Raw genomic sequence first — 12,539 nt, forward strand, 5'->3', positions numbered from 1 at the left:
ATCCAAAAAAAAAAGTCCCCTCGCCACATAAAAAATCAAACCACTAAAGATACAGAAAAAAAGAAAAAGTATTAAGAGCTACAAAGGAAAAAGGCCAAATAACATATAAAGGCAGACCCATCAGAATAACACCTGATTCCTCAATGGAAACTCTAAAAGTCAGAAGGTCCTGGGCAGATGTTATGCAGACACTAACAGACCATGGATGCCAACCCAAACCATTATACCCAGCAAAACTCTCAATCAACATAGATGGAATAAACAAAATATTCTATAACAAAATCAGATTTAAACAATATCTCTCCACAAATCCATCCCTACAGAAAGCATCTGAAGGAAACATCCAACCTAAGGAACTTAGATACAACTATGAAAACGCAGGCAATAGATAGTCCCACACCAACAAATACCAAAGAAGGGAAACATACAACATGACCACCAAAACATAACAGGAATTAACAATCACTGGTCAATAATATCCTTCAATATTAATGGTTTCAATTCACCTATAAGAAGACACAGGCTTACAGAATAGATAAGAAAAAAAGATCCATTGATTTGCTACATACAAGAAACACACCTCAACTTTGAAAACAAACACTAACTCAGAATAGAAGGCTGGGAAAAGACTTTCCAGACAAATGGATTTAAGAAGCAAGCTGGTGTAGCTATCTTAATATCTAATAAAATTGACTTCAAACTAAAAACAATCAACAGAGATCAAGAAGGACATTATATATTTATCAGAGGGAAAATCCAACAAGATGAAGTCTCAGTTCTGAATATTTATGCCCCAGATACAAGGACACCTACATTAGAAAAAGAAACATTAATAAAGCTTAAATCGCACATCAGTCCCCACACACAACTAGTGGGAGACTTCAACACCCCACTCTCACCAATGGATAGGTCTGCGAGACAGACATTTAACATCGAAATAAGGGAACTAACAGACATTATGACTCAAATGGACTTAATAGATATCTACAGAGTATTCTACCCTAACATAAAAGAATATAATTTCTCAGCACCCCGTGAAACCTTCTCCAAAATCAACCACATGCTTGGTCACAAAGAAAATCTCAACAGATACAAGAAATTTGAAATAACCTCCTGTGTCTTATCAGACCACCATGGTTTAAAGTTAGATTTCAACAACAACAAAAATTGCAGAAAGTCTGCAATCTCATGGAAACTGAATAATGCCCAACTGAATCACCAATGGGTTAAGGAAGAAATAAAGAAATGAATTAAAGTCTCCCTAGAATTCAATGAAAATGAATGAACAACATACCAAACTTATGGGACACTATGAAAGAAATGCTATGAGGAAAATTCATAACTCTAAATGACCACATAAAGAAGTTAGAGAAATCTCACACTAGTGACTTAACAGCACAACTGAAAGCTCTAGATCAAGAAGAAGCAAACTCACCCAGGAGAAACACATGCCAGGAAATAATCAAATTGAGGACTGAAATCAATAAAATAGAAACAAAGAGAACAATACAAAGAATCATTGAAACCAAGAGTTGGTTCTTTGAGAAAATCAACAAGATAGACAAGCCCTTATGCAAATTAACCAAAAAGCAGAAAGAGAGCATCCAAATCAACAAAATCAGAAATGAAAAGGGAGACATAACAACAAACAGTGAGGTAATCCAGAGAATCATCAGGTCATACTTCAAACACCTGTACTCCACAAAATTGGAAAATCTGAAAAAATGGATGATTTTCTGGATAGGTACCCCATACCAAAGTTAAATCAAGACCAACCAGATAAACTATTTAAATAGGCCAATAAACCCTAAGGAAATAGAAATGGTCATTAAAAGTCTTCCAACCAAAAAAAAAAAAAAGAAAAGCCCAGGACCAGATGGTTTCAGCATAGAATTCTTCCAGATTTTCAATGAAGAGCTAATACAAATATTCTTCAAATTGTTCCACATAACAGTAACAGAAAGAATATTACCAAATACTTTTTATGAGGCCACAGTTACCCAAATACCCAAGCCACACAAAGATGCAACAAAGAAAGAGAATTACAGACCAATCTCCCTCATGAACACTGATGCAAAAATACTCAATTAAATACTGGCTAAATGAATCTAGGAACACATCAAAGAAATTATCCACCATGACCAAGTAGGCTTCATCCCAGGGATGCAAGGATGGTTCAACATATGAAAATCTGTCAATGTAATACACCATATAAAAAAACTGAAAGAAAAAATACATCATCATCTCATTGGATGCTGAAAAAGCCTTTGACAAAATCCAACACGCCTTCATGAAAAAGGTTCTAGAGAGATCAGGAATACAAGAAACATACCTAAATATAATAAAGGCAATTTACACCAAGGCAAAAGCCAATATCAAATTAAATGGAGAGAAACTCAAAATGATTCCACTAAAATCAGAAACAAGACAAGGCTGTCTACTCTCCCCATACTTATTCCACATAGTACTTGAAGTTCTAGCTAGAGCAACAAGACAACAAAAGGAGATAAAGGGGATACAAATCGGAAAGAAAGAAGTCAAACTTTCACTATTTGCAGATGATATGATAGTATACATAGGTGACGCCAAAAATTCTACAAGAAAATTCCTGCAGCTTATAAACTCCTTCAGTAATGTGGCAGCATACAAAATTAACTCAAAAAAATCAGTAGCCCTTCTATATACAAATGATAAGAAATCAGAGAAACATCACCCTTTATAATAGCCACAAATAGTATAAAATACCTAGGGGTAACTCTAACTAAGAAAGTGAAAGCCCTGTATGATAAGAACTTTAAGTCTCTGAAGAAAGAAATTGAAGAACATATCAGAAAATGGAAAGATCCCGATGCTCATGGATAGGTAGAATTAACACAGTAAAAATGGCAATCTTACAAAAAAGCATGTTACAGATTCAATGCAATCTCCATAAAAACCCAACCCAATTCTTCACAGACTTAGAAAGAACAATGCTTATCTTTATATGGAAAAACAAAAAACCTAGGATAGCTGAAAGAATCCTGTATAATGAAGCAACCAATGGAGGCATCACAATCCCTGACCTCAAGCTCTACTATAGAGCTATAGTAATAAAAACAGCTTGGTACTGGTATAAAAACTGACAATGGACCAATGAAATCAAATTGAAGACCCTGACATTAATCCACACATGTATGAACATATGATTTTCAACAAAGAAGCCAAATCTGTAACATGGAAAAAGAAAGCATCTTCAACAAATGGTGCTGGCATAACTAGATGTCAACATGCAGAAGATTGCAAATAGATTCATAACTATTGCTGTGCACAAAACTCAAGTCCAAGTGGATCAAAGACCTCAACATAAATCAAGTTACACTGAACTTGATAGAAGAGAAAATAGGAATTAGTCTTCAATGCACTGGCATAGGAGACCACTTCCTAAATATAACACCAGTAGCACAGACACTGAGAGCAACCATTAATAAATGGAACCTCCTGAAACTGAGAAGCTTTTGTAGAGCAAAGGACATGGTCAATAAGACAAAATGACAGCCTTCAGAACGGAAAAATATTTCCCCCTCACAATTTTTTGTAACACTTATATTATCCCTGCTCCTTAAAGGAATTTCTCACCTTCACAATCTATTTCTAGCTTTCTCAGTTCTATAAAATTAAGAAGTTAAACACACAAATCTAAAGAGTCAAGGCAAGGGTCAACATAGGAGAGAGAACATAAAGCACTTGTCTTTGAGTGCCTGAGTACCTCAAGGTTTCAATCTTGATGAGATTTCCTACAAGGACCTAGTCTTCTCTGAGGGATCATTCACCAGTAAGAGTTCTAGTAAAGGGTGAAGGGAGCTGTGCTTTCTTCAGTGATGTAACCATTAATAATTTGCCCCTGCTCCAAGTAAATAAACTTCAACTAATGTTCCATCAAATTCTAAGTAAACACTGTGAGCCACACACAAAGCAGGACACAAGAGTAGGAGGGAGATGTATTCAGAAGAACAGTTTCACTCAGAGAGGGGGATGAAAGAATAGAATGGAGATGTGAAATAACTAAGTCATCCTACATAAATGTATGACATAATCAAATGGTTTTTTAAATCAAGATAAAGAAAGATATTCTGCAGTGAACTGCTTTCTCTTGGAAATGTGATGCACCCATGCACATATAGCAACTATGGTTACCTGCACAATACTATCTTTATCAGTGTTCCATCATGGATGGAGGTGGGACTAATAAGATCCCAGCCATATCAGGGCAGCTCAAGACACTTCCTGCTTGTTGGAGGAAAGGAGTCATATCCCTCAATGATGTTGGCAACAGTAAACTGCACTTAAACAAGTAAATAATCCCCACACATGTTCATAAAAGAAGCTTTAATTAAACCCTATGGTGCATTAAAAATAAATACATGAAAGTAGGACACAGATCGGTTGGGGTGAAGATGGACTCTGGTGAGCAGGGTTATAAATGAGAATCATGAGTGAACAAAATTAAAGTATATGAGGCTGTGAAAATTAATGAAAAAAAATTTTAAACTTTGAACACCCAGGCATAGTAGTGCATAACATGTCAGCACTGAAGAGACAGAGCAAAAGAGTTAACTGACTCTTGCTGGCCAGCACATCTAGCTGAATGGTTCCCCTGGAACTGTAGATTTCACAGTTCTGAGTTCCCATGTGGGTGCTGGGAATTGAACCCAGGGCCTCTGAATGAGCAGTCTTCTAAACCCCTGAGACATGGAAAGGGGGAGCTAGACAGTACAGCTTTTAGAGCTCCCTAACATCACAAGCACAGAATGTTTTCTGTTAAGAACTGGGACAGCAGAGCCTGGAAATGGAGCTGTAGTGTCTGAGGAGCAGAAAGGGACAGAATGCTGGGAAGCATGCAGCCACGGTTGCACCTGCATTAGACACCCACTTACTGGTACCTTCAAGGACAGACAGATAAGCTGTAAAGACAATAGACATTACATAGAAGAGCACAAAGCTGCTGACTATGGTGAGGATTCTTTGGGTGGCTCTGGTCTCAGGGGATGACCTAAGAGACTGGGATCTGTGGATGTGTTTGACCCTCTGCTTGTGTTTGAGCAAGATAAACACCATGTAGCCACTGGCCCACATCATCAGTCCCAAAAACATGACATCATTAGATGTCAATAGGATTAAAGTAAGTGTGTTGATTGGTCTTCGAGGCTTCACAACAGCACAGTATTCAAACATTTTTATCCCAGTAACATTTCCTCCACCCCTTATGTCAGTTGCGTACACCAGAATGAAGGCATATACCAGCATCTGGAGGGCCCAGCACAGGCCTAGGGAAGGGCCAATGATATCCAAAGCTCTGATTTTGAGCTGTGCCCACTTGGAATTACTGGGACTGATGATGATGGCCTGAAAGACACTCAGAAGGGATGTGGAGACAAGGGATACTCCTCTGCCAACTCGATGAAAATATAAGACAAGTTTACATGAAACATAATCTACATAGTAAGTCTGACTAAAAGCAGCAATGGACTCTGGGATTCCTTTGAAGAGAACGATGAAGTTGGCCCAGGTCAGGTGTTTGACAATCAGGTCTGTGGGCTTTGCCTTGATTCCAACGAAGTCAGCAATGATAAAACAACAAAGCAAGGCTGAGTTCCCCAGCATTCCCAGTGCAGTCTGCGACATGAAGAAGATCCCAACAGCCAGGTCTCTAGAGTTCATTCTGTTATGGTCCTGGTACCTACAGAACAGATCCAGAAAACACTTGTTACACAAGTTGAACTATCTTCTTAGCATGTCAAACAATGTACTGCATAGTCACTATGACCTTATGTTCATGAGTGGTGTTGAAATGTGTCTTTCTAGTAAGAAGCTTCCTAGGTCTCAATGAATTCCTACAGTGTTTGAATTGCAAAAATTAACTGGGTCATAGTGGAAAAAATTAAAATGTATATTCCCATTAGCATTTCCAGTACTTTACAATTATTATTTGGTTTAAAATCCACAGTGATTTTGTGAGAGGGTCTAATGATTAAGCAGCATTCAGATGAGTGTCTTGGATGCAAACAACACTCAGATTTCCATGACCCAGCATGGAAAAGGCAGAGACCTGCAAGAAAGGACACTCTCAAGCTCCAAAGAAAATAGTACCTCTACATAAGATACTATTAATAACTGATAACTACTAGGAAAGGGTAGTCAGATTCTTTTAAAAGGTGGCCCTGATAAATCACCCATGCTCCAGTCAGTGGTCACACACCCAAGAGTGTAGGGCATCACAGCCTGTGCTTTACGGGTTAAAAACTCTGAAAGACACAAAGGTAGGTAGGTAGAGGAAGATGGTAAATTTGGGAGAAGTCAGGGAAGTATGAAAATGATCAAAATACATTACATAAATTTCTCCAAAGTTGAAAAATGAGAAAACATCATAGAGAATAATAAAATAACAATCAAAGTAGAGAATGAAAAATGGAGAGTAATAAAAAAAAAAAGAAAAGAGACTAGGAACACTCAGATACCAGGAAGGAAAACATTTGAATTCTTCTTTGTCTGCACATTCACATGTAATGGCATTTGTATATCTGTGTGTACATATATGTATTTATTTTTACCTTTAGGTGTTTTCAAAATTACTTTCTACATATTTAATTTATTGTAAATAATTTAAAATATAACTATAATACTTAAACAAGTCTACAAAACAGGAAATAGCAGGTGAAATCTGAATGTGTTTAAAACAGGATCCAATGGATGCACTTACTTATTAGGTGAGATCATTCACTTTGTTGTAATGATATTAAAGTACAGTAGACACAATATGGAAATAATGAACAATAGTAGTATGTATTTGTATCTGTGGGATATAAAATTTCACTAATACAGCGATAAATGTTATAGAAATTGACAGATATTAGAATACTGTCAAAGAGGCAATGGGTCCCTAACAGATAGCCCAATAATAATTGACATATCTAACTGTTTGAGTCAAAAGCAAGTTATGTGTTGGGAATGGAGACACATACTTTTAATTACGACATATTTTAGGCAGAGTCACAAGGATCTCTTGGAGTTTGAGACTTGCCTGGTCTACATAACAAGCTCCAGAACAGCCAGGAATATGTAAAAAAAAAAAAAAACTGTCTCAAAATCAAAGAAATAAAAAGTAAGCTCTGGGGGACATGGACATATATGTCTGGGGGAAGTTAAAAATTAAGGGCCTTAGAACTGTATGACATGAGGTTGAATTCATTCAGCTACTCAAATGCCAACAGACATAAAATTTGGATATTGAAACAGCAACTTGCCACTTGCACCTCATTTTACAGCTGAGAAAAAGAAGACCTCTAAAAGATTAATATCTTCTCACTATGCCACAATACACACCAATTTACAAAAGGGGAAAATATTTTGAATTCATATAAAGTCCCTGTGGACAGTAGAATTTGAGGTATAATTATGCAGAGGCCATCATACACCTCAAATTGCTCTTGTAACTAAATAAATTTAGGAGATATTTTACAAACCCAGTGACCAGGGTCTGAGATTCATAAAAGAAAAGCAAGTGCAGGTGAATTCTGAGAAACAGTCATAATCTGTTTTAGTCACCAGGACCCCACGTTACTGGGAACAAATACACTGTCACTTTCTTGGAAAAAAACACAAAAAGTAGGAATCCAGGTTATTGTCTCTCACCTGCAGCCTCCGTCAAACCATGTTGGGTTCAGGTCTTGGGAGGATCCTGCCCCTATAAGCATTCATCTGGTGCAGCAGCTGAAGGAAGAGGATCAGTTCAGAGGTTCAGTGCTCTAACTCACCTTCCAGAGACTGCCCTGAATGCTGCAGACTGGGTGTCTGAGGGAAAACAACTCATCAGTGCAGGTAGGATATATCTGTGATGCTGGCTTCTAGAAGGAGACTCAGGGGCTAATCGGAACTAAAACCTCATATAGGTACAAAGCTGATGGCAATCCCCCAGGTGAAGTTTGAATGTTCTCGGAGATCATCCCCAAGAGGATGACAGGATCTGTCACAGGAAGGGACAATGACAGTTATGCTGAGACAGTTGACATCACCTCTGAAAAATACTTGTGCCCATCAGTAAACTGGAAAAACTTTTAACCGAGTAGTGAGGATCACAGAGGGACAGGATAAAAGTGTAAAGAGACTCTTCTCTTCTGCGGTGTCAGAAGCCGAGATTCCTTGTGAGATAACCAGGCAGCTTGCATTCTAGGAGACAGGGACTGAGGGCAATGTGTGCAGTTACAAGTACACTCAACTGTGGGGATGCATCATTATGAAAACATCACTTACATACTAAGAGACTGGAAGTTTTGTTGTATCTCCTAGCCAGAGAAAATGCACCAGGAGCTAGACCAATATTCTGCTGTGCATTCTGCCTGTTATTTAAACCTCACTTAAAAAGATCAACACAGGGACTTGAGAGTGACTCAGAGATTAAGAGTACCAGCTGCTCTTCCAGAAGCCCTGCATTCAATTCCCAGCAACCATATGGTGGCCTATAACTATCTATAATCAGATCTAGTGCAATCTTCTTACTCACAGGCATACATGCAGGCAGAACACTGTGTATAAATAAATAAATAAATAAATAAATAAATAAATAAATAAATAAATAAATAAATAGATAGATAGATAGATAGATAAATAGATAGATAAATAAAATAAATTAATTAATTAAATGAATGAATAAATAAATAAATAAATAAATAAATAAATCTGTTTTTAAAAGGAGAGATCAGTGCAACAACTGCCCTACTTGCCTTGGATTTCCCATGTAATTAGATCTTAAAACCTAAGCTAATGCATTGCTTTAATCCTAAAGCTTGTAGTCTTCAAATACCTGACCCAAAAGTAGTGAAGGTGTGTATATATGTCATGGTAATAAATGATGAATAGAAGAAGTAGTTTGAAAGCAACCTTATGAAACAAATTCCCAATATATGTGTCGAACATGTCCCAGATATAGGTATATAGATTTATATGTAATGATCTTTACAACACTGTTTGATATCTTGGACATTTGGATGATGTTGGATTCAGTGATTTAATACTCTGTAGAACACTTTTAAAGACTTCTCTAAAGTATCTCCCAGTCTTTCCTTCATGTGAAACTTCCATATTTTTCAATAAATATAGTGCTAAGTGTTTGGTGAGGCACACAGAGACAGGGAGAGGCATATTCACAATTCATCAATCAGGTAGATACTGATTTAGACTCAAACAACAGACAGAGAATGATGGAAAACACCAGGAAAGAGAGGTAAGGAATTTAAATCTGGGTTGTTTTTGGTTAAATGGCTGGAGAAAGTGCTTCTTAATCTATTCTCCTGACACATATTAAATACTTCAGGTCTACTAGTAAAACATTCAATCCAATAGCCCCTGATTCTTTTAGTCTGTCTGCACAAAATTTAACTTCCTCCTCTGTCCTCACGTACAGTGGACCACACACTTTCTTTACTGACTTCCCTTCTTCCACTCATTCCTTTATACTTTAAAGTTCAGAACCAGATGGCTTTAGAACAGAATTCTCCTGGATTTTCAAAGACGAGTAAATCCCAGTATTTTCAAACCATTCTACAAACTAGAAACAGAAGGGTCATTGGCAATTTCCTTTACACTGCAGCATTTACCATGATACCAGGATGACGAAGAGACACAAAAAAAGAGTATTACAGACCACTTTCCCTTGTGATCATAGATGCAAATTCCTCAATACAGTACTTGCAAACAGAGTCTAAGAACACATAAGAACAAGAAGAAAACACCCACCATATTCAAGCGGGCTTCATTCTGGAGTTGCAAGAGCAGTTCACCATTTATGAATCAGTAAATGAAACTAATGTGTGCACTAAACAAACTGAAAGAAATAAAATATTATCTTTTTTGTAGATGCAGAAAAGGCTTTTGACAAAATCCAATATTCATCATTAAGGATGTCTTGGAGAGATTATGGATATTATGGACATTTCTCAACATAATAAAGGCAGTTTAAACCAAACTTACAGCCAACATGAAATTAAATGGAGAGAAACTAAAAGCAATTCCACTAAAATCCAGAACAATGCAATTGGTCCACTCTCTCCATAAGTATTCAATATAGTACTTGAAGTGCTAGCAAGGGTAATAAGACAACTGAATTAGATCAAGGAGTTATAAACTGAAATAGAAGTCAAAGTACCATTCTTTCTATGTAATTTTATAATGTATGTAAGTGACTAAAATTGTACTAGAAAACACCTACAGATGATAAACACTTTCAGTAATGTCTCCTGATCCAATATTAATCAGAGAAATCACTACCTATCCTATATACAAATTACTAGTACTATATGAAAGAAATTAGTGAAAGATCATATGATCCATGACAATAGCCTGAAATAATATCAATATATGGAGTACATTTAACCAAGCAAATGAAAGACTTGTATGACAAAGCCTTTGACTCCTTTAAGAGAATGTTATAAGACAAAGAGATCACTCATGCTCATGGATCTGGAGGAGTAATGTAGTAAAAATGGCCATCCTACCTAAAACAACTGAATTTTGAGATTCAAGGCAATCTCAAACAAAATTCAAAAACATATCTTCACAGAACTTGGAAGGTCAATTCACAGTTGCATATGGAAACAAAAAATGAACAGTGTTAAAACAACCCTGAGGAATATAATAACTGCTGGAGGTATCCCCATACCTGATTTTAAATTCTACTACAGAGATATAGTAATAAAAAGCAATGGTATTGGCACAAAGACAGACATATTGATCTATGGATTCCAATTGAATCCCTAGACATAAATCCACACTCTTATGGACACAAGATTTTTTTATAAAGAATCCAGAAATACACATTGAAAATACAGCATCTTCAACAAATATGCTGTTCATCCTGGATATCTGCATGTAGAAGAATTCAAATTGACACATTCTTCTAATTAGCCTGCACAAAAGTCAACTCTAAATGTATCAAAGATACACTGAGCCTGATAGAAGAGAATGTGAGGAGTATCCTTAATCTCACTGGACCAGGATAATCTTTCTGAATAAAACAATGTCAACACAGGCAATAAAGATCAGCAATAAATAAATGAGATCACATGAAACTGAGAATCTTCCGCATGAAAAAAGACATTGTCATGGAGACAAATCGTCAGGCCTCAGAATGGGAAAACATTTTTACTAACTGCTCATCTGATAGATGTTGGGAAAATATTTTTTTAAACTGTGTGAAGATGTGTCTCTATTATTCCTCATCTATGTAAGGCACTTTTGATTGGTCTAATAAAAAGCTAATGGCCAATATCTAAGCAGGAGAGGATAGGCAGACATTCTTCGCAAAAATAATCTGGCATGGAGGATTCCCCATGCAGATGCAGAGAAAGTCTAATTTATGATACTGAGGAGAGGTAATGGGTTATATGGCAGAATATAGATTAATATTTACCTGGTTAATACAAGGTTTAGTATCTAGGTGAAATCAAATCTAAGCTAAAGCCAAGTTTTCATAATTAATAAAAAGTCTCTGTGTCAGTATGCGGGAGCTGGCAATCCCAATAAAATCCAACTATATTTGGTCCCCAATGTGAGGCACATATATGCAGTCATTGCGCCTGAAAAAACTGAGAAAAATTCTGGATACAGATCCTCAGGCCACAACCAACCAGGCAATATAAAAATAAGAGTTTAGCAGACAGTTTATTGCTGTTTTTTTAGTAGAATAATAGTATTGGGTACTTTCCTAGCTTCTATGTAACTTTATAGCCATATAGACTTGTCCCTGATAATGGTGCCTGGCATGGTTTCATCTTGTGATGTTGGCCTTCTATTCAATACTGTAGTGGTGGATTGCTGTGATAACATTCATCATGATATTACACCAGGCTTGTGGTTGTTACAAAATTCAGGGTTCATACCTGGGGAACATTTATAATTATTACTATAAATTTGCAAAATATTTTGTAAGGTTTAAGCTTTCAACTTGATTTCTCCATCTACTATGACTCAACTATATGGTAGCTTCTGCAATAGGAGTTAAAATCTATGGGTCATAGACCCCCTAAATGTTACAGGGTATTGAAATTGTTCTTGATTTTCTTATTTTTTTAAATTTCCAATACCCAACCTGCCCCATTTTGGAGTACTCATCAGAGGAACATAGTAAAATTGGAAATGAGTATCTAATGAAGTAGGGGATTATTAGAACACTTAGTATAATGTAAAAAAATGATTTTGTAATTATAGAATGAAAACATTCTGGAAAAAAATGAAAAAGTAGAGACATTTTCATGAATCAAACTTAAGTTTTTAATTATTTTTACTTTTGAAATATGACTATAATTACATTATTTTCTTCTTTCTATTCCTCCCTAAAACATTTCACATGTACAGCCTAAATATTTTTCAAATTCATGTTCTCTCTTTTTATTGTTATTGCACACATACACATCACACACACATACACTCACAGATTTTAATATACAAATACAGCATGATTTGTCCATTAGAGTGTTACTTATATGTATAATATTTCAGTGTTGATCACC

At 36.2% G+C, this 12,539-nt stretch overlaps 1 protein-coding gene across 1 annotated transcript; it reads right to left on the bottom strand.

Annotated features, from left to right (window-relative positions):
• Window positions 1-4,797: 4,797 nt before the first annotated feature.
• On the bottom strand, window positions 4,798-5,697 carry LOC114684488 (vomeronasal type-1 receptor 4-like). Its single transcript, XM_028859083.1, has one exon. It carries the CDS (start codon window positions 5,695-5,697, stop codon window positions 4,798-4,800), a length of 900 nt encoding a protein of 299 aa, XP_028714916.1.
• Window positions 5,698-12,539: the final 6,842 nt, after the last annotated feature.

The sequence above is a fragment of the Peromyscus leucopus genome, chromosome 1 (genome assembly GCF_004664715.2).
Source record: "Peromyscus leucopus breed LL Stock chromosome 1, UCI_PerLeu_2.1, whole genome shotgun sequence".
Taxonomy (NCBI): Eukaryota; Metazoa; Chordata; class Mammalia; order Rodentia; family Cricetidae; genus Peromyscus; species Peromyscus leucopus.